At 42.0% G+C, this 21912-nt stretch overlaps 1 protein-coding gene across 1 annotated transcript in view; it reads left to right on the top strand.

Annotated features, from left to right (window-relative positions):
- alk (ALK receptor tyrosine kinase) overlaps positions 1–21912 on the top strand; it is a 137084-nt gene that overhangs the window by 94980 nt on the left and 20192 nt on the right. The window contains exons 6-12 of the mRNA XM_061302036.1: positions 5293–5424; positions 8287–8415; positions 9157–9260; positions 12671–12843; positions 13530–13630; positions 16604–16726; positions 20414–20579. Of these exons, the coding sequence (XP_061158020.1) occupies positions 5293–5424; positions 8287–8415; positions 9157–9260; positions 12671–12843; positions 13530–13630; positions 16604–16726; positions 20414–20579 (928 nt within the window). The remainder of the gene's footprint in view (positions 1–5292; positions 5425–8286; positions 8416–9156; positions 9261–12670; positions 12844–13529; positions 13631–16603; positions 16727–20413; positions 20580–21912) is intronic.

The following is a 21912-nucleotide window of genomic DNA, read 5'->3' as shown; positions in this document are numbered from 1 at the left end:
ATTGTGTCCACAACATTTGTTTTTCATTTGTGTGTGGACTCCGAAAATGTGCTCAATATAATTCCCTGCAGAATGAAATGACACCTCCTCCATCGCATGGACAATATAATGTTCTCTGTTCTTTTTTTTTCTCCATTGACTATCAGCAGGGCTTTTATGTGTTTGGATTCAATTGAATGTCATGTCTGTATATGTAATTTTCTTCTTATTGTTATTTGCTGCAAGCGTCCTGCAAACGAGTGGCAACTCGTGATCACGCCTCGGATTGGTTGTTGTTCCTCAGTTGCAGTGGTTTCTTAAAAATCAAATGACTGAAAATTGGGTCGTGAAGGATGATTTGTTTTTCCCACAAATAATTTGACTAATGTAGTACCACGGTCACGTTTATGCTGACATTTCATTTGAACTGCAAAGTCCCCCTTTGAGTGCAAGCCTTCATTTGAACCCGACACTTGAACGGCTCCCCTTTAAAATTAGCCTCCAGTGCACTACTTAAGTGGAACTAACTCCTAAGTTATATTATCAGCAAAAAGCCATTTACATTCTATCTGGGTGTCAGAGGAAAGTGACACATTTAATTTACATTACTGATTGTAATTCCTCCGTGGAAATGTACTATCCCAGGGATGGACAAATGAAATGATGGACGGGGCCACAATTATAAGAAGCTCGACTGGGTGGCCGCATGTATATGAAGGACTGCCATTTTTAAGTATAGACTACTTATTGAATCCAAGCACAGATGGGTGTCTTCATATCCTTTCATTTTCAAATGCATTTGCAAGAGAAGAAAAACGTTGTGTTGCGACATTTACACAATTTTATTTCATCAAGCTGTTGCATAAAGTCTAATCATCTGTATTCATCTAATTTAAGTAGACTATACTTGTATTTAAAACATGTATATGGATACAGATGATTTTATTTCACGCAGACTCGTTCGATTGCCAAACATGTCGCAAACTCTAATTGTCGCAATTAGAGTTGGATTGCTTCGATCAGAAAATAGCCTCGCGTAACCGTCAATAATAATAAAGTTGTTGTTTTTTCCTGGTCATTATTAGGCAGTTATCTGCAAATTCAAACAACAATTGATGTTGGCAACTTTAAATTGACATTTCCTCAGTGACAATCCAATTGTCAGACCTTTACCTTGACTTTGTTCTTTCGTTGTTTTCTGCAACAGAAGCTCGTATAATAAAACCTTGATTGGAAAACAAAATGATACAAATAAAACTTTTATGGCGGTTTTTATGCAACATTGCAAAGCCACAAGAGGATTCTAAAAGGAGCCTGGATTTATTCTGCCCAAACTGTAATCTATTTATTTGAGGAGTTTCCGTTTTGACGTTCTTGTGAACACATATTTGATCATATTTCTCTGTTAATGTCTTGTGGGTTTGTTTTCTTCACACGTCTTGGTGAAACGAAATCTCGCAGAGCATTCGAGACACTGAAGTTGGAGCATTGATGTACAAGATTTATAAAAATGTGCCATGTCTCGACAGGGATGTTCATATTTTGTGAATTATTTGGGCCTGTTGTCAAAAGAATTCGACTTCAGGTTAAAAGTAATGTCTTGTAGTAGCCTCTTTTTATTCCATTTATTCATCTTGTGAAAATAATGTGCGTTAGCCCGTATCTGAATGACAAAACACTTTTAGTTGTATACATTTTCGTTTCACACCTAACATGCATGTTTTTAGATTTGCTTACGGTTTTAAGAAGAAAAAAATTACAGCTTATTTGCTGTACAGCATATCAAGCTGTAACGGAACAGCAGTGCCCTCAAATGACCTCTTGAGGGCTTCCCTCTCTCACATTGTCATGAGCATGTGGATAACAAAAGTGCAAACAATTCATCCCAGACTAAGCTAATTATTTCCGCAGACTGACAAGTGCGATTTAAGGACTGTGGTAGGCCGGGGTTACGGCTCAGGTCCGGCCAAATGTACCAGCTGAGTGACATAGCCACTTTTGGATGCTTATCCAAGTGTCACCGAGCGAACACAAATACCGTTTTTTTCCGTGTATAGTGCGCAATATTTTACTAATTTATTGTCCTAAAATCTGGGGTGCGTATTATACATGGGTACAAAAAAAGAAATTTAAAAAAAAAAAAATTTTTTTTTTTTTTTTTTTTTTTTTTTTTTCAAAGAAAGTCATGGTACAACAAAACCAACAACAGGACTGACCGACAAAGTAGTGGAACAAAAAGACAGGGTGACATTACCAAAGACAGGAACAGAATGACAGTAACACATGCAATGATCCAACGGTGAGCGAGGGGCAGACAGGACTTAAATACAAAACACGTTACATCGATTGAGGTGACACAGGAAGAGCGGGGTGACACGAACAGAAACTATGGCAACCTAGACACATAGCAAAACTGGGGACGAGACATGACAAATCTCCCCCGAAATAAAACTCACCTTTCTTCTTGTTTGTTGTCAATCGCGCATCGCATTCAGCCATCCTGCCCAACACACTTAGTAAAATTCATAATTGACGACACATCGTTTGATGCGATGGTGCAATCCTTGATGGTGTGTTATTGTCAAATATTGTTTGTTTTTTAATCTCCATCGCGGACCGGACGTCATACGGAGGCCGCCATTACAGATGCGCAGAACGGTTGCGCAAGACACGTCAGCTATATAAAGAGCGAGAGTTCAGTTCTCCACCTATTAGTTTCAATTCACAGTTTAATTAGCAGTTTCAATCAGCAAATAACAAAATGCGTATTACAGGTAATATTTTATTTCACAACACTTTGCCTTGTTCCTTTCGTCTCTGCTGTTCACTTCAAACACGCTCCATACGACCGCAATGCTCTCGGATCAGACAAGGCTTGCTCGATCACCTGCTCGTTTGCTGTCTGTCACAATGTACCCTACACAAATCCGAAACATTTGTTGCGGCTCCGAGTCACGACGAGGGGCAAGTTTTGGTTTCCAAGGGTGTTTTTATTCCTCTTCAACGTCTCTCCCATACAGAGCCGCCTCTTTCCCGTGTGCGCACGGAGCGCGGTGGTGCGTTTAGGGGCAGTCGGAGAAATCAACGCCAACAAAAAAAATGACATCCAGCCTAGTTAAGACCATACCAAAGACTATAAAAATGGGACCCATTGCCTTCCTGCGTGTGTGACGATCTTTGGGACTTAAAAAAAAAAAAAAAAATTAAAATATTTTTTTAGAAAAATTCATCAAAATTGGGTGCGTATTATACATGGGTACAAGCTTTTTTCCAGCATCAGCATGCCATTTTTAGGGGTGCGTACTATACATGGGGGCGCACTATACACGGAAAAAACGGTAGATGGATTTACATGCTTTGCCATGGCTTTTTTTTCCCCCCCTTTTAGTGATGAACTATGATGCTGCACTAAACTGAAAGGAAGCCCACTGAATGCATAATGCATGCCTTGAATGAATGCCCATCGCAAGACTGCATCCAGACCCATAAACCCGGGTGCTCATAAACAAACATCACCTCATTTATTTGAAATGGTACATTTGCCTTGTCCCGGGCTTGCTATGTCTATTTTTGCAGACAAATGTCACTGCACATTGCTGTTTTTACTGTTCTGAACATTTCACTTGTAAAAAACGGAACTCCATCTTGCATAGCTGAAGTCATTTGTTCAGGCAAATGATTTTTTTTTTGTTTGATTAAGAAGTTGGGTTAAAAAAAAAATGTTAACATACTTTTGAAAAATCTCCGCAGATCATTTTTTGACAAACGGTAAATATTTGAAGTTGTCTTAGGGCACTTAAGAAATAAAAGCACACCCCTGACCGACTATATATACTAACTCAAGGCCACATAAACAAGCACTGTGCAACAGAGTCAAGGTGAAATTCTGATTGCCAAGAAACCTTGAGCAGACCAGAGAGAGTGCGAGAGCGAAGCCGGGCTGCCGTTTTTGGCTCAGCGCTAGAAGCACAGGTGCCTCCTATTTGTGGGAAGGTGAAGAGCGAGCGCGGTGAGAGTCATATCACTATTGAGAAACAAGTACAACCGGCTGGCTGTCTGGCTGTTCAACAACGAATCCCGCTGAGATGGAAAGCAAGCAACAAATCAGCAGGGGGAATACAATCGTATTGAAACATTAAAAACAAAAAAACACTCTAAAATCTACACCTGCAAGCAGCTATAAAGCGCCCTTGCACACGCCACGTTGGCAATTTGGGATACTGCAAGGTGGGGGCACTAGGACAGGTTTTTTTTCCCCACAACAATTCAATAACGTATGGAAAGTTTTCAGGCATTTTTTCATGGGCTTTTGAGGGTTTTTTTGCCCAGTTTGGTCATTGGATGTCATCCACTATTTGAATGGCTTGCTTGTTGGATCATGCATCCTTTGAATTCAATTGTAAGTCTGTTCTTCTAATTTATAAAAAAATACAACCTCTTGCATTGAACAGTTCTACCGCAGCAAATTAGAAGCAAATGTTATTTGGCTCTTATAGAAAAACAAATTTGCTGACGACAGACGCAATCCAACCAGTTGCTCGTGATACAAATAAGCTTACTTATTTACTTGTCCATGAAAAGTCGCACAATCTCACTCCCTTTCCCCCCCCCCCCCCCTCCCCACTTTTCTTTTTTTGTCTGTGATCCGTCCGTCTCTGAGGATTGGGGTCGTGGTGTCAGTTTGGGAATATCCGAAATATCAGCGCTCTTATTTGCATAGAAATGCAAATACGTATCACCGCGGTACAACTGTGTTTGTGTGTCTTGCGAAGAACAAGAGTAGCTATCTGGGTCAGAGGTTTTTTCTTTTTTTCCTTTTCTGATGAATACCGTACTGTAAGCCAGATACTTATGCAGACCTGGGCTAGTTATTTATCTTGGTACAAGGCAGCCTTAGGATGTCACACACGCTTTGCAGCCAAGACATAAATTCACCCGTGTCACTGACTGATGTACTTCTGCAACATAAGTGTAGATTTTTCTGCTTTTTATAGGTTATGTTTACCCGAGCAGTTGATTTGTCTGCATCATCCGGAATTACATTTTGTTCAATGCAAAATCAAATTGTATGTTGGTTGTTTATATAGTTTGGCTATCAAAGTCAATGTGTTAATCAAGAGTTTATTCAAAGTCTATTTAACTGAAGTAATGCTGATTATTTCAGTTGACTTCTGGTCACAACAAAGTAAATAGACAAACATTTTCTTCTTTTTCTGTGAGTTCTATTTTTCCAGCAGTTCCAAAATATAGTCGTTTATGTAACATTGTCCGAATTTCTTGTCCTAGAAACAGCATTTTCATTTTGTCTTCCAGCTTCCTCAGCGGCCCCTACCATCACTCTGGAGGGCCGCTACCACTGTCACCAGGGACCTGTGATTACACTGGATAGATTATGCGACTTCCGAACCGACTGTCCACTTGGGGATGACGAGGGCGAGCGATGTCGTGAGTACATAAGGATTGTGTAACCAAAATATAATCACTATATTCTGTGACCTTTATTTCTGGATTGTAACACCGATGTTGAAAAGCTGCTCAGCTATTCTGCAGCTTCATTAAGGCCTCTGAGAAGAGCAGTTAAGTGTCTCTTCCAACAAAGAGAAAGGCAGCAGAAAGTGTGCAAATAAGCTTGGCGAGCATTCATCACCCTTGACATATTTCGCATTTTTCGTTCTTTTTTTTTTTTTTTTTTTTTTTTTTACAGTTTCCTTGCTTTTTCCAAGCCTTGCTACTGCCTTGGCCAAGTTTCAGAATTCTCTCGAATGAATTCCATCTGGCCCTATCATTTTTGATATCAGCAATTATCAAGACCAACAAATTATTATTTTTGTAGAATTACTCAAAATTCCATTTTCAAAAATGATAAACAAACACAAAAAACAGATTTGTAAAGGTTACTGGGAAAAGGTGAGAGGGCTGCTATGTAATTGTGGCTTTGACGCAAAATATGTACCCGTCAACCTTTTTGGCCAAAATATGTCACTGAAAAGAGATGGAGAAGCGAAGGGACTAAAACATGTTGCCTTTTCCTGTTCTAAAAGTCTTTTTCTCCTCAAAGGCTTAAGACAAGCACAAGTGATCCATGTGTTAGTGTGACACAGTTAACTTCCAGACATGAATCTTTATATTTTATTGACATGACCATCACTAGCCACAAGCATGCAAATCACAGCGTCCCCATCTCTGCTGCCCTATTTTCTCTGATCTGTCTGTGAATTTCCTGATTCCCCCATAAGCTCCAGAGAGGCTAATTAGCAGGCAAACGTAGCAAGGGAGTCCTAGCAAAGATCATAGGCTTGTGTCAATCGCAAGACTTTTGACATGGAGGTGCAATTGAGTCTGTACCCGGCCGACCCAAGCAAGCCCTGCATCATTACGCACGCGTGCATTCTCCCATCTTTCAGCCATAGCTTTCCCCGGTTGATCTTCGTCAATCTGCCGACGCCCCGCTGCTTTTCAGCATCTTCCATCCAACTACTGAGGAATACTGCTTGCATCAAAGGGAATCCGAGCATGGGATTTAAGTGCTAACGTGCAAGATTCCTCCTTATCCCAGATATGAGGCCGTTGCATCGAGCCATCTCTTCTCTTTTGGCTCCCCGTTAATAATTAAGAAAAGGCAAACTAGTCACAGGGTCACATGAGCGCTTATTGAAAAATGGGGGAAAGATGACTGGGTGGAAATGCAAGTATACAAAGCCTGGTGGTTTGTGTCACGTGTTAAAAAAAAATCTAGTAACCACACACACACAGTAGCCAGAATATTGGCACAAAAAACAAACTGTGACCTTATGGAATACACTGCAAATGTTCAAAAATGGAGGTTCAGCTAAAAAGTTAGGACCTCACAAAAATTGATCTTGCGTCTTAAAATAGAAATATTTTCAGTTTGAAAGGACATGGAGAGTTTATTCTGAGCTGAAGGTGATTGTGTTCTGTGATGTCTGAATGTGAGGGCAAAGGAATGAATGATGAAAAGAAATGACTGATGTGCTCATTTTAGATCGGCGTGGTGTAACAAACTAATATGCAATCAAATTCTGACTCCGGCAGTAACTGTCTGCTCGTATTGATGCCAACCAAATGAAGGGGAAGGAAATTGACTATACAGAAGGAAGGGGGGACGGGACCCCCCCTTCATATCTTAGCCCAAGTTACAAAAGAATGAACTAGTGCACAAATGTGCGGCAAGCGCGCACCTCAAAGAATGTCCCAGCTGTGGAATTGGATATTAATCTGTGGATGTTAAAACAAATAGTTTTATTCATTTAACAATGTTAATATTATAGTTGAGGTGAGCTTTACTCAGATACAGTCAGCGCTATGTTTTGATGAATGCAAGCTTTAGTCTTTTAGATGGAGGCCGCTTTCTTCTTTTTTACATTCTTTTTCGAGCACTGTCATCTTTGCAAAGGTCAGTATGTGCGCCATTTTCTTGATGATGTCAAATCTCCACTTTCATCACAAAACAACATATGGTTATAGGTAATGGCTACTTGGAGTTTTAAAGGAGCATCAAAAAAATCAAAGGAACGAGAAAATGACCCCCAAAAAAGAAACCCCAACAACAACAACAACAAAGAAACACACCAAAGCGTGAAACAAAAGCCCGGAGTTATACTTGGGTTTGAAAAAGCAAAACGTCAGCATTGCCGAAAGTCTATGCAACTCTTTTATTTCTTCAGCCTGCCTCATCATGCTTTCAATTCCCCACTCTGTTATCTGAAGATGGGACGGAAAAAAAATCAATCCAACAAATGCCTTTGACAATAGCTCTTATAATATTTGCCCTATCCAAGTTGTATTTGATTTATGCAGTCAATTACTTCAACAAACAAGGGAGGGAAAACATCTTGTCAGAAATGAGACTTTGCACTTTTCCATGATGGCATTGTGGAAATGAGGCGAGACAGACCACACATTCAACTCCTCTTGGGCTTCCAGAGGATTGCATTTGATTCGCTGCTCAAGCCACTAAAATATCCCAGCAGTGAGCAGCCAAACGTGTTTCAGAGGCACACAAACACACTTTCTTTCGCGCTACTTGAGTGGCACTTTTCCCATCTCCTTGATGTGGGCCTTCTCACTTCTTTGTCTAGGGCTGGTTCAGTTCCCACTTTACACATCTACCTACATTTCACCAATGCAGCGAGTCAATATACTGCAACGTTGATCTCCACAAAGTATCTCTTTCCTACCCACCCCCTCCTGGGTGTCTACTCATTATCCATACCCCTGCTATTATGATTGTGATTATCCTCTCTCTGTTGGCCTCATATACGTATTCTCTTTCCTGTGTCTCTCCAGGCCGCTTCCTGAATGGCAGCTACTGCTCTTTTGAAGAAGATGAGTGCAGTTGGCAGTCAATGATGGGTGTCCCTTGGAGAAGACTCCAGTCTTCAGCCAAGACCGCAAGACGGAGCTGCCCATCCTCAGGTGGTCCAGAATATCTATTGAAGTGTTTTTAAGTGTATCGTTAAAAGCCAAGTCCCTATTTTTGTACCCAAATGCAGTTGAGGTTGGAGTTCTCTTTGGGTTGTTTTTGTAGACGGGCGCAGGTACAAAAAGGGCGTTTGCTCCGTTGTGGGAGTGAACACAAATGACTTCCATTTGGTGTAGGTGAGGCGCAGAGTTTACAGAGTGGAGATCAGCGCGAGCGCGTACAATTTGAAATAATGGCCTGGATTTTGACTGAAAGGATGGAAACAGGTCTCGGAGGAAATAGCCCTGCATGACATCAATTATCTGAGACTTAGTTCCGCCTTTGCATGCACGACCAGCCATGGCGGATAACTCAAACATGAGTAGTCGCCAACAGCATCATAATAGCCAAAGGTACGCAACGTAAGAAGTCAGGTGTGCCGAAAAGCAGGTCACAAATTGCTTCCGCTGTTGCTAACTCTGCATACTCAATGTATTCCGGCGCTGAATTGTAAATCCATGGGCAGGTGATAAGTGTTTTGAATCCATCCTATTTCTGCTGAGGCTTGTGTTTTTGTTAGCTGACAATGAGAAAATAATGGAGGGTGTGTGATAACGTCATGTGATAAAGTGACCATCCTTTTGCTTTAACATTGAGTCCTTAGGTTAGTTCTTTTCTTTTCTTTTCTTTTTGGGGGTTAGTGTCGCATGTTTGTTTGACACTGTATAATAATGGATTTTGTTGTTGTTGAAAAGGTGCAACACTCAGTATGGAGGGGAACCAGTTCAAAGGTCAACATCACTCGGCATTACTCAGGAGTCCTCTCTTTCCACCTCCTTTAAGAAACTCCCCTTGCACGGTGAGTCTATTTTTTGTTGAGAATGTTGCCGTCACAAATGTGGCACACGTAAAGATTTGACTTTGCACTCGATTTCTTTGTCAAAAATAATTGTATTGCTTCTTTTATGTATAGCCAATGTACTGAGGTAGGTAATGTAGGACGTAAATACAATTTAAAAGCAATTCCAACTTCAATAAAAGTCTGTGAGTTTGACAGTAATAATATTCTAATTAGTCCATCGATGAAAATATAATGTCCAATTGTTCAAATTTGATAGAAAGCAAAAACTAATGACATTTCATCCTGTGTAGTCAATCCGTATCGAAGTTTTGTACTACTCAAGTAAAGCTTTTGTCAGTATGTATTTAAAGAAATCAAAGACCCAGTGTCCACCGACGGTGCAACTCTCCCTCTCAACAGGGATAAGCTTTATGAAATCTTTTTATGAATAATTCATTCAAGATTACAAAGAAGGTGTTGTTACGAGGTGATTACATTCCTTTGATGTTTTGCTCAAAGATTCCTCATGAAACAAGCATGGTGATGGGTGTCAGTGGAGATGGAGGGGTCAGCGATGACGAACCCACCCGTCCGTGTCTTGTCAGGATTGCTTTTGAAAGCTTTCCCAGACATCCATACCATGATGTCTCCCAAACTTGCAGGGATGCGTCTCCAGGAGGCGGGAGTAAACAGCAAGGCTGACCTTGTCAATCGAAAGCGGCCTCGACTTGCGTACCTACATATGAAATAAAATGCCATTCTCTTGGTGGTCCATGATGCCGCTGCCGCATGTAGATGAAGAGTTTCGATCCCTCAAGTCTTAATTACCGTATTTTCCGCCCTATAAGGCGCACCTAAAAACCTAAAATTTTCTCAAAAACCAACAGTGCGCCTTATAGGCCGGTGCGCCTTATATATGGACCAAATTCCTAAATTTAAACTGGCCCAAAGCATTGTGTCATGAAATCAATCATAAGTGGCCCGCTGAAGACTATGAATCATGACTCAAAAAGACTATGGATCATTATTTTATGATTATAAAGTAATTTGTTCTGTCTGAAGTTGAAATAAAAAAGATAAAATGGAGAATGATTTGATTTGGATTAAAAATCTGACATGATGCATTAATGGTGCGCCTTATAGTCCGGTGCGCCTTATATAAGGATAAAGTTTTAAAATTGGCCATTCATTGAAGGTGCGCCTTATAGTCCGGTGCGCCTTATAGGCCGGAAAATACGGTATTTATGGTTGGCTATTGGTGTTCTTTTGCATTCTAATGGCCCACTGCAAGTGAACTTTAGCTGGAGGGAGTTTTCAAAGGCGTGAGAGAAGTGTGCTAAAGTCATTGACGAGACCACTTTTTGTATATTATTATTCTCATCATTATTATTATTGTAGACGGTGGAAAACCCCGCCCCGCTTGCTTAGTGATTAAGAGGCAGGATTTCCCACAGTCTCTTGACAACAACAAAAAACAGATTAAGCATGATTCCAGATTAAGACACAAAATCCCTTTTTTAAACACCGATTTGGCGCTTTTTACCCGACCGAGCCTGTGTGCTCCTGGACAACCATATTGACGATGTGAATTTTCGGTATTAGTACAGCTCACTTTCATGTCATGCCCGATGTCCACTGTCCGCACTAGTGTGTTTTCGAGTCACCATCTGTTTTCACAGCGGACGATAAGCACCTCAAGCTGTAAAGGATAAGTGAGTGCTTGACATAAAAGATGTCGTATTCACTTTTGCGGTTCTGCCGCCTCTGTGTGTCACGCTTATCAGAATTAAACCAGCATCTATTCCAGCGAAATGGCGAAAAGAGAATTATGTGCTTGGCTTTAATAAAATGCTGTTGAGGGACACGCCAGCTCGCTTGTTGGCAAGCTTTGGAGCTGTTTACTTCCTGCGGTTTAATTTGTGTGACGCCCTGTGTGTTTCTAGGCCAGATTAGTTTGACCATATCCCTTCAGGAAACAACCAAATTAGATTAATTTGTGGAGAAGCATGCAGGAGTGAGTGGTGTTGATGCAAAACAAGCCCGCCCAATGAGCCAGCCTTCTGCTTGGAATGTGTTCATCTCTGAATGATTACAGAGTTGCTTGTTGCGTTTGATCTTGATGTCCAGCTGGCTTTTTTCTGTCCTACGGTTGGTGAACGTCAAGTTCTGTAGCCCTGGAGTCCAAATAAAAACGTACGTCATTCCGTAAGGATCGTGATTAAGTGATTTAGGAGGTGGTTCTATTATTTTGCCATGAATCTGTGTTTATGGGCTGGACTATGTTTATGTTGATCAAGTATTTGTTGGTTTGGGCACTTTAAGAATGATCATCTTGTATTTTTCCCCAAAGTTCCTGACTTTGTCAGGCTCACGCTGCTCATTTAGTCATTAGTTTCACATGGTGGCATCTATTATGCCCTTTGGTATCAACCAATCAACTCTTTCCCTCGGGTCTTCATCACTTGGTTTTGTCTTTAATTATTCTGTTTGTTGTGCCTCCAGTCTTTGTTCCCTTTTTCCAAAGCATCTTGTTGTCACTGATGGAATTAAAGCCTCTGTGGGATTTGAATGTGCATGGGCTTTGTTGACTGGACATGGGACATGACTGGAATCCCTCATTGGGAAGGAAAAATAACTTGCAGCTAGGATACACTCGAGGATGTCTACTTTCTGGATGTTTTGGTCCTGCTGGTCTCATCAAGTTGCGAGGACAGTTTGCAGCCACCGGCAAAGAACCACATGAGAATCTCCTTTGAATCAGAGACAACGTTTCTTGGCCAAGAGAGTGTATTGTGCCCCCAAAATCTGCAATGGTGTCCTGTCTCAGGGGTTGAAGGTCACGGATTTTAAGGGCTCGTTTCGAGGAAAAGGAAACGTGTGCGACGAGAGTGACAGACAGATTGTCGCGGCACCGGAAGATGAGGTCACTTTATCGGATTGTTGTAATGAAGTGAAAGCTGAGGCAAAAAGCAATCTATATTCCTACCTATGGTCAACGAGGTCTGGGGAGAAGGCATCTATTGCAGGTACAAGTGACTGAAAGAAGGTTCCTCCTTTTGCAGGATTGGTTTGAGTCGTAGGTGGGAAATTGTTCACATTGAGAATCTGGATCACTCATGTGAAATGTTTGATGAATACAGAACATGAATCAGAAGAACAAAACACTAAGAAACAAAAAGAGAGGGGGAGAGACGTTTCTGCACAACAAAACTCCCGTCTAGACACTAACACACAAACTAACCAGCCAAGTTGGGCCAGACTCACTTGAAGGCGCAGATGTTGCTTTGACTTTCAGGTGGTCCCATTATACACGATTTTAAAACTTTTTCAAATTGTCTTTCTTACTTCATGACTCTACGCAATACAGTGAGTGGTATTTTTCTTGATTCAAAAATAGCCGGCCAAAAATACAGTGCTATTTTCCACAGGTGCGGTTCTGGATGTGTTCTAGTGCTATGCAGAAGGCGACGCTGTCTTTGTGGATAGCAGAGAACAGCACTGGCCCCAAGGACCGGCGCCAACTGTGGCACTCAGCCAGCGAAGCTACATCTCAGAGAGGCTGGAAATTCATCACAGTTCCACTTTACGGACTGGCTGACTGGTACGACACTCGCCAGTGGCACTCGCTGACAGAGTTTTCTCAAGGCAGCTTTAAATGTAACAGTCACTGGTCGTCACACGACTATAAATATTTCCCACATGGCAATCGACCTCTGCACCAATAAGCTCGTTTTCTCTCTCTCTCTCTCTCAAAATAGGTTTCAAGCATTTGGATTGCATTTTCTTTTCTCGCAATGACGTGAAATGAACAAATCCCTTAGCAAATCCTCACAACAGATGTGCCTTGTGTACAAAATCCCTTTTATTTTGCCCGTCTGTGATATATTGTTGAAATCAATAGTCAAGGTTTCATCTCCCTGCCACATAATTAGCAATGTCCCCGATTCCCCCTCAACGAGGAGATCAGTTAAAGCTAAAGAGACAGAAGAAAGGAAGGAAGAAACCCACATAAAGCACTTTATCTTTTCTTGCCCGACTGGAGCTTTCTTTGCCATTGGAGCTCAGATAATCCTGTTCCACCGAGAGTGATTAATTTTTTATTCCTGGGTTATGTAGTCGGCGGTGTTTGTGTTCTAAATTATAATGTCATGTTGGTAACCAGCAGATGAACCTTCTAGTTTTTGCGAGGTGACCTTTTGTAGAGCTTAAGCAGATCCCTGAGTGCTGCAGAATACAACCGACCGACCGACGTTTTAACATTGTTTGATGCCTTCTGTTCTCCCGCAGGTTCTGGCTTCTTTTCGGATCAGAAGATGGACCCGGACCCGGTCCTGGGTCCATTCTTTCACTTGACAACATCTCTTTCAGCATGAACTGCTTCCTGGCTTGTGAGTGGGATTTTTCATATTTTATCTTTTTCATAGATATGATTACTTTGGGGGGTACTTTTTTTTCGACGGAAGTCTTCTTAAACTCTCATTTCTGTGCTTCCACATGAGTATTGAGTGTGAATAATTGTAACGCCTCTGATGGCTTTCAAATGATAAAGTCGAATGATATTGTCACCAACTTTCAATATACTTCAAAGAACTTCCATTTTAATATTAAACATTTTTCATGATTTAAATCAGGTAGAAAAGTGATGGCTTTTGAATGATCAACAAAGTCGAAAGATATTGTCAGCAACTTTCAATACACATCCATTTTAACATCAAACACTTTTTATGATGTTTTAATCGGTAGAAAACGATGACTGTGTTTGTCAAAAGCTGTAAATATTGATCAAAAGCGAGCCCAGTGGCTCAGCGGCCGGCCCTTTATTTAAAGAGAGGGATGACATTTTCTAGGAGATGGGTATTTGCTCTCCCGTTTCTGGGTTATGGCCTGTGGATTGGCTGCACTGCTTTGGCAGCACTGCAGGAACATCGAGCTATGCTTTGAACACTTTCCAAGCTCTTGAGCCGGAGCAGGCAGGTACTATCTCTGTCATCCATCCGTCATATCTGATTCCCCATCAGACCAACCAACCAACCAACCAGTCGATGCTGAAGAGACAGTCAACGTCTTACAAACGTTATGAGGGCGATTGAAAATACCTACTTTTCTTTCATCACACCCAGTTGAAATGATAGATTGTATCATTATTATCACCATTTCAACTTATGGAGATGTACTCCCATTTTTATAGCATTTGATGAAAACTCTATTTTGGCTGCAGTGACTCAACAATTTCATCACCGTTATTTCCCATTATTGCTTGAGGCTAACACTTCTAGAGGCATTCAGGTAACTCGGCGCACCCACCTAATGAATAGTCACCCTTCAGTCGGTTGTTCCGCCGGCCTCTCGGTTCACGTTACTCCATCGACCTGCTCGCTAGTTGCTGCGGCAACATTCCAGTGCTGTCTTGCACACATTGCCTGAATGATAATGTCTTTGCAGCAACTTTGCTCTAGATTCTCACACACAGGCACAAAAAAAATCACGCTGAACTTGTTTTAAAACAACGCATAGAAGCCTTGAACTTCCAGTGGGACAGCCAGATGGTGTGTAAAGTGCTTCCACTCCTTCAACCTGTCAAATGTATTTGTCCACTCATATGCTGTATCCATCAAATCTGCGCACAGCGCTCAAGCGGCAGAGGTTTACATGCTCTTACTCATTTGACGATTACAGGCTTGGGAATGAGCTATTGATTTACTGACTGAAGCATGCTGGTGAAAAAAAAAAAAAAGATTTTGAGCTTTTAAATCCTTATTGAGATATAAAAACACAGCTTCAGATAGATTGTGTTTAACTGCAGTTGTTTGCGCTGTAAAAAATGTTTTTCAATCGTTAGTTGTTGTGGAAGTCAGATTGTCAAAACGCCTTACGCTCTTTTGGATGAAACGTCAATATCGTAGCATATGTCACACACGCAACCTCACTGTGTGCTTTTAGAAATGACAAGCAGCAGCAGCAGCAGCAGCGACGAAATTGCTTACGTGTTTTTGCATCTCACACATTTGCCTGGCCACTTGTCGCACGGTTTGTAAGATTAAATCACTGATAAAAAAAAAGAAGCTATTCTTAGGAGTTTGAAAAGATGTTTGTCTTTCCCATTATATACGTACGTATGTACATATATTAAAAACCTCCCATACTCAACAGCAGTGTTAGTTTCATCTGGGGCAAAATGACATTTCAAGGAAATGGAGCGCTTCCAAGACAACCAAATGTACTTTTAATCATCCCTTTTTATGGAAACTTGACCCACACTTGGCGTTCAGAGCAGGTGACATACTTTTCATATCTTCTGTGAGCACATTGCTCTTCACTGCTTCTCCTTGACAGAAGCATTGTGTCACTTTGAAGGAAATGCCATTTGCAAAGCGTCAACTGGGGGAACTCTGTCACCAAGTATTGGATAATATGCCTCTCTATAACTATTACAATATCCATATGCCATCAATGTTAATTGTCTTCAATTGACTTGAGTGCAAACAAACTTTGTTGCGTAGAAAGTATGATTTGACAGACTCCAAGATGCACTTTATTATTGTTAATTGATAGTTCACAGTACATCTGTTTATCTGTAGAACATGCACATTGTTGAGATCTAGGTTTTTTCCTCACTTGTCAGAGCCTTCAAAGAGGGCAATGCCCCGACATCTAGCTCAGTGGTCAGTGCACAGGTGGCGGCGCAACTTTGAATCCTAACCTTTGCACATTTTTGCGTACTATATTATGCATACCATGTGTCCTCCCTTTCACACAAGCTGATGGAAGTATGTCAACTTCAATGCACTGATACATTGACGTCAGCACAGAGTTATTCTGCCTTTCTGAAAAGTCATCTTTTCTCCCCACTGAGGCAGGCGTACAGAATGGGGACAGGTGACAATTTTCCAGGCCGCCTTCCAAGCACCGCAGGTAAAATTAGTCACCCCTACTTTAACATCTTTTGGGGGGAAGAAGTTCCTCTATCTTGTGCGGTAATAGGCAATCAGGCGGCCTTTTGCCAAGAAGACTTCACCCCGGGAGAAAATTTAAGCAGGATGAGATCAAGGTAGCAGCGAGCATATGATCTCAGTCCTGGAAATGCGGTGGGTGGGTGGGTCGGGGCTGGAGGCCTGATGGATTGCTACAAAAGAGCCAGACTGAATGTGCTTACCCCTTCGCTGTTTGGAGAGATAGAGGCAAAGGAAATTGGATGTATGCATTTCCTCTCTTCTTTATAGCCAAATGAAAAGCCTTACTGCCGATTCCACAGATTGAACCGCTGCTAGTCACTCTGCTTCCTTGCACATCCGTAACAAGGCGGCTGCACATGGAATTAGAAATGGCATATTTTGGTGATAAAATGTGACATTTCATTTCAGCAAATGGAGAGTTTCCACCCGTGGCCAGCAGTAGCGCAACCGGCTTGCCCGTGGGACCGCCCATCACTGCCACAACCCCATCCGTGGGGATTCCTCTGATGAACTCACCTACCAGAGATTACTGTAAGTGTGCATTTGGAGGAGAGATGGCTATTTCACGTGGCTTGAAGCTATTCATGCCAGAGTGTTTCTCTGTCTGTCTTCCTTGGTCTGTGCTTGCACACCCACTCACGTTTGCACGCATGCATGCACTGATTGTCAACAACTCTAAATGCATTGCATTTGACATGACACACAGACTCTAATAAAGTAAGCGCGCCCCCCACCGGTTGGCATCCAGCGCGCAACAGCAGGAGTCCTGTCGAGATCTCCTTTGGCGATAAATGGAGCAGGACGGGCAGTTACGGAGTGTAAGATTCTTCAATTTGTCTCCGGAGAATGTCAATGGAGACGGTTACACAGACATGACATTTTCTGGCTCACGCTCTCTTCCTTCCTTCCTTCCTTCCTTCCTTCCTTCCTTCCTTCCATCCTTCCTTCCTTCCTTCCTTCCTTCCTTCCTTCCTTCCTTCCTTCCTTCCTTCCTTCCTTCCTTCCTTCCTTCCTTCCTTCCTTCCTTCCTTCCTTCAGTAAGGCAACAACAAGTCGAGTTCCATATCCAAAGTCATATATTTTTGTTAGTCTTATCAAACCTTTTCCAAAACACATTTCCTTAGCCAGAAAGCTTTCAAGCACTGGACTCGCTCAAAGAAAAAAAAAGTGAGCTGTTACTCTTCTTCCGGTTAACTGGATGGGAAAGAAATCTTTTTTTTTTTACAGCCTCAGGTAGTAAACATGTTTCTCTGAAATCATTTTACAATAAGCATCCTGCACTGAAATAAATGTGGAGAAAATGTGAGTGGGTTGAGCAGTTCTTTTCACGTCCAGCAGATAATGATGGTCCCGGGAACCCTTGCATGGGACTCAAATCACAGTAGTCTGCATCATATTTCCTGTCCCTGAAAGCTTTTATAGCGTTCAAGCTTTTTTCAAGCCCAGACAGTTGATTTGGTTGTGTACTGAGACTTCGATTTCCAAGCTTTTTGACGTATCGCGTAAGCCCCGCTAATTTCACTTTGACTTTAAAGGTATTATTCACTCCAGGTTTGTATGGTCCAAATGGAAGCAGCAATAATTGAGGGAGCTGATCTACCGACTGGGCGCAATCTGGATTGGGCGGTCTAGTTTGCACATTCCGGCATGATTCAAACTGCTCAATGTACGTAGCTAATGCAATCATGCAACCGACGTGCAAACAAAGAAGAAATCGCTTTTGTACACTTTCATTCAGGAGCTTTTGAATGATCTAAAGGCTCACTTCACAAGAAGGATTCATGTCATATGACCTTTGACCATGGGCTGTGTTTTTCCACATGATCTGCTTGAATTCATGAATGATTTCATACACCAAGCCCACCTAACTCCACATGTTCAATGAAATACACGGCAAATTGCAAATGGGAGCAATCAGGAAATGGAAAGCAAATATTCCCTACTAGTGACTTTATGAGATTAGTAGAAAATATGTTGGATGAAACGAGGGATTGATGCCACTGCCAGTGAACGATCTGTCTCTGCATGCGGCCAATTCGCCGTGTAGTATTCAATCTGCTGAACAGGCGTAGATGGTCAGAGCAAGAGCCAAATGGGAAAATGCTAATTTGGGCTGCTTCTTGCCCAGTGGCTTGTCAGTCTTCAACACAAGCTGCTGCTGACTTGTTTCATTCATTGGCAGGTCAGGGAGGAAAATGCTACATTGGTGTTTGACCTGCTTATTTGTTATGGTGACGCTTTGTATGAGCTGGATCTGGGAGGATGGGTAACATTGGAAAAAGAAAACCTACTTCTTGCTCTTGCCCTTGTCCATATTATGCTGTAGATCAGCGGTGTCAAAGTCAAGGCCCGGGGGCCAGCTCCGGCCCGCCAGATCATTTTATGTGGCCCGTGAAAGCAAATCATGTCTGTCCACTTCAATGACCCTTGCTTAAATCTGGAGCAAAATATTTGTCATGTGAGCTATTAATATTGGCCGGGTGTCTGCCGTTTCCCCTTGTGGGCCTGACGCTTTGCCATGCTCTGGGCCTGATGGGGATTTGAATTCTGCCAGCCTGTCACTCCAGCAAAGCCCTTGTCCCCCCTTGACACGCTTTGTGATTAACCCCAACAAAACGTTTCGTCTTCATTTTTTCCCACCAGCAGATGCTGTATGTATCATTTTCTTTTCCATTTCAAGAGGTTTTATTTATTGACACTTTGTGAGTTCAGGTTTTTACCCCTTAACCAAGGCGCCATGTCTTTTTGTCAGGTGCTTCTGATCCCACTCTGCTCTCCTTTTGGCAGTTTTTTTTTTATTCACCTCGACTTCACCTGCACACGCTTTCCTCTTATCTGCATCCACGCTCCACTATCCTGGCAAAAGACGCGTTAGAAAGCGACTCATCTTTTTCTTCTTAATGAAAAAGTCATTGGAGCTTGTGGTGGGTGGGTGGTTCACTCTGCAGCGAACTAACCTCAATCTGAGCTCTCGTTCCGCACGTGGATGTGCACACGAGCGAGCGTGCGTGGGACAGAGATAAGCATTTGATCTGAAATATGACATTTCCAAAAGTGATCATCTGCAAAAAAGAAAGACAGTCAGGGTGCTCTTCTTTGAACCCGCACATTTTCATATCAAGGTTCCGACAACAAACCCAAGCAGCGTGGATGAGATGAAAATAGGCTGCAAATCAAATAGATCAACTTTGGCTTGAAACAATTCAATTGGCTCTTCAAGCAGATGGTGCTCCCCTCCCGCTTCACGCCGAGACAGGTTTTGCCGTTATCTCTCTGCTTATTAGTTGCCGAGCTGAAATGCTTCATTGAGTACAGATTTAACAGTTTGCCACTTCTCGTTACTTTGGCTTTGCTGTTGTGGAGGAACAAAAATGAACAGTGTCATGCAAATGCAGCTTTTGTTGTTATTATTTGAGGCGCGTGCTTGATTTTTTTTTTTTATGCAGATCCATCCCTACTGTGCCAGCTTTGATCCATCTGGTTGCATCCTGTGACAATTGGCCTCCATAGTCAGGCAAAGTGGGCTTTATTAAGGTGCAGACAGACAAGCATGACCTTCGCTGCCATTTATGTCTTCTTTAGAAAGGATTACTTGTTGCACAATGGGAATCTGATAGCCAATGATGCCGTTTGTATATGACAAATAAATGATGCGCAAAGTTCATCTTCAAGTCACTCGAGAGTTTAGCACCTAGGAACTACAAATCGACATTGAAATGATACTTGATGTGGTTTCAAAGCTGTCAGCAACTCCCAAAAGATGCTTGTGTATGATTTACAAAGATGTGTGAATGATTATTATTTTTTTTCTATTTTTTATTTATGATTTCTCCAATATGTGTATTTGAATTTCATCGACCTAACGGAGTTTCAAAACGTGATTTTCTTTCTGCCGGCAGTGCGTAACCTGCCGCTCAGGCCACATTGTGCGGTACAATCCAAAAGATTTAGGGATTGTTTTTTTTTGTTCACAACCTTTATATATAGCAGTCACACTGCGCAAGACGTCTGCGTGGCATCACTTTTGACTTTGGGCCATTTGCAACTCTGGTAGTAGAGACTGTGGCTCTGCAGCATGAAGTCCTTCAGTTGAGCATAATTAGTTGGGACACCTGCTGCCATTGTTCATATGACATAAATATTCATGCATGTACGTATGTTTGTCTAAACGTATTGTTTTGCTCGCTCTCTCTCTCTCTCTCTCTCTTTGACGTTCAGCCAAAAAATGGATTTTTACCACCTGTGCTGCTGGCGGTCCAGAAGGTCCCACTCCCTCCCAGTGCTTCAATTCTTATAGGAGCAGCAAAATCAACGTGACGGTGGGCACACGAGGGCCCTTCAAAGGTGTTCAAATGTGGCACGTCCCTGAAACCGGCACATACAGGTAGGAACAAATGAGCACTTTCTAGAATACCCGCATTCTCCATTGTCATTGTTATTTGTGCAATTCTCTGCTCTTTTTGCTGTACTATCAAATGCCAAAGATGTCGTGCTGGTCAAAATGTATTATAATGAGTCTCTGTTGAATTGCCTCATACCGCCCAATATTTGGGCACTAGTTCACTTATTCTATATGTGAAAAAAGGTTGTTGCAATAAGTCAAGCATATCTGTATTCGTTTCCATTTGACCTTTTCCCAGGGTGGATCTTGACTTTTACTAACAAAGGGAAATGTGGGGAGCATTAAATCAACCAATGATCAAGCAGCTTTCCGAAAAAGCAAATCACGAGGGAAGTTGGGATACGAATAGAACATTTGGTGCTTTCGGAAGACCGCACTCTAATTAATACGGCAGCGCATGTAGACTTTCCCCAAAGGAGAGTGATTTACCTTTGAGGATTTTTGGAAAGAACCACGTTTTCTTTTGCTATTCCTTTGAATTGCGATGCAGTGACTGATTTGCGATCATTTGTGAAATGTTCTAAATTAACAAATACACACGCTATGCAAAACTGGCATACTTGTGCAGCTCACACAAAAAGCATCTTTCGGGAGCAAATGCAGTTTGGAACATCATAACAATGCACACTCTGCCCGCCCGCCCGCTCACTTCTCCCTCCCTCTCCTGTGTGCATGGCATCAGCATGGCATCAAGGCTCCTCAAGAGAACAGAGGAGTAGAGAAGAGAAATTTCAAAAATACATCAACAGTCAGCCTGGGCACGTTGTCCTCAAACTGCGCTCCACTCTAAAATTCAATAAGTAGCATCAATCACTGCAGGCAGACATCAGTTTTTACCTTGTGGGCATTTTATGAAAACATGGAGCCATTTATGTTGAATTGGACTTCTCACCTCACCTCCCACTCAGCCCTGCCCTGCCCTGCTACGTGTCAGCCATCATGACACATGTCCCAGAGTTTGTTGTTTTTTTTTAGAAAAATACCTCAAAATGGAGGCCTTGATGCCAGTAAATGAACTTGACAGACGGCCACAGAGATGAATGTGCGCTCTGCATCTCCCAAAAGTCATTAGGCAAACAGCTGAGGTAGCTAGCGAGCACCAGTGTTCTCTCTCCACCGAGCAAAACCACCAGGGAAGAGCAATATTGAAGCACTCCCAAAAACCAATTAATTAATTTTTTCTGGCTGGTAAAACTAGGACAGTTAAAATGGACATCCTCTGCTGTGAAAGTCCATGTATTTGCTTTTATGTGTCTGTAAACGCGTGCTGCCTACGTGCCCTGAAGCTAAATTGTACTTTTCCCAATTTCATTTA

This window comes from Syngnathus typhle, linkage group LG16, assembly GCF_033458585.1.
Source record: "Syngnathus typhle isolate RoL2023-S1 ecotype Sweden linkage group LG16, RoL_Styp_1.0, whole genome shotgun sequence".
Classification (NCBI taxonomy): domain Eukaryota; kingdom Metazoa; phylum Chordata; class Actinopteri; order Syngnathiformes; family Syngnathidae; genus Syngnathus; species Syngnathus typhle.
Note: the sequence above shows the minus strand (reverse complement) of the source record. Positions and strands in the feature narration are given on the sequence as shown.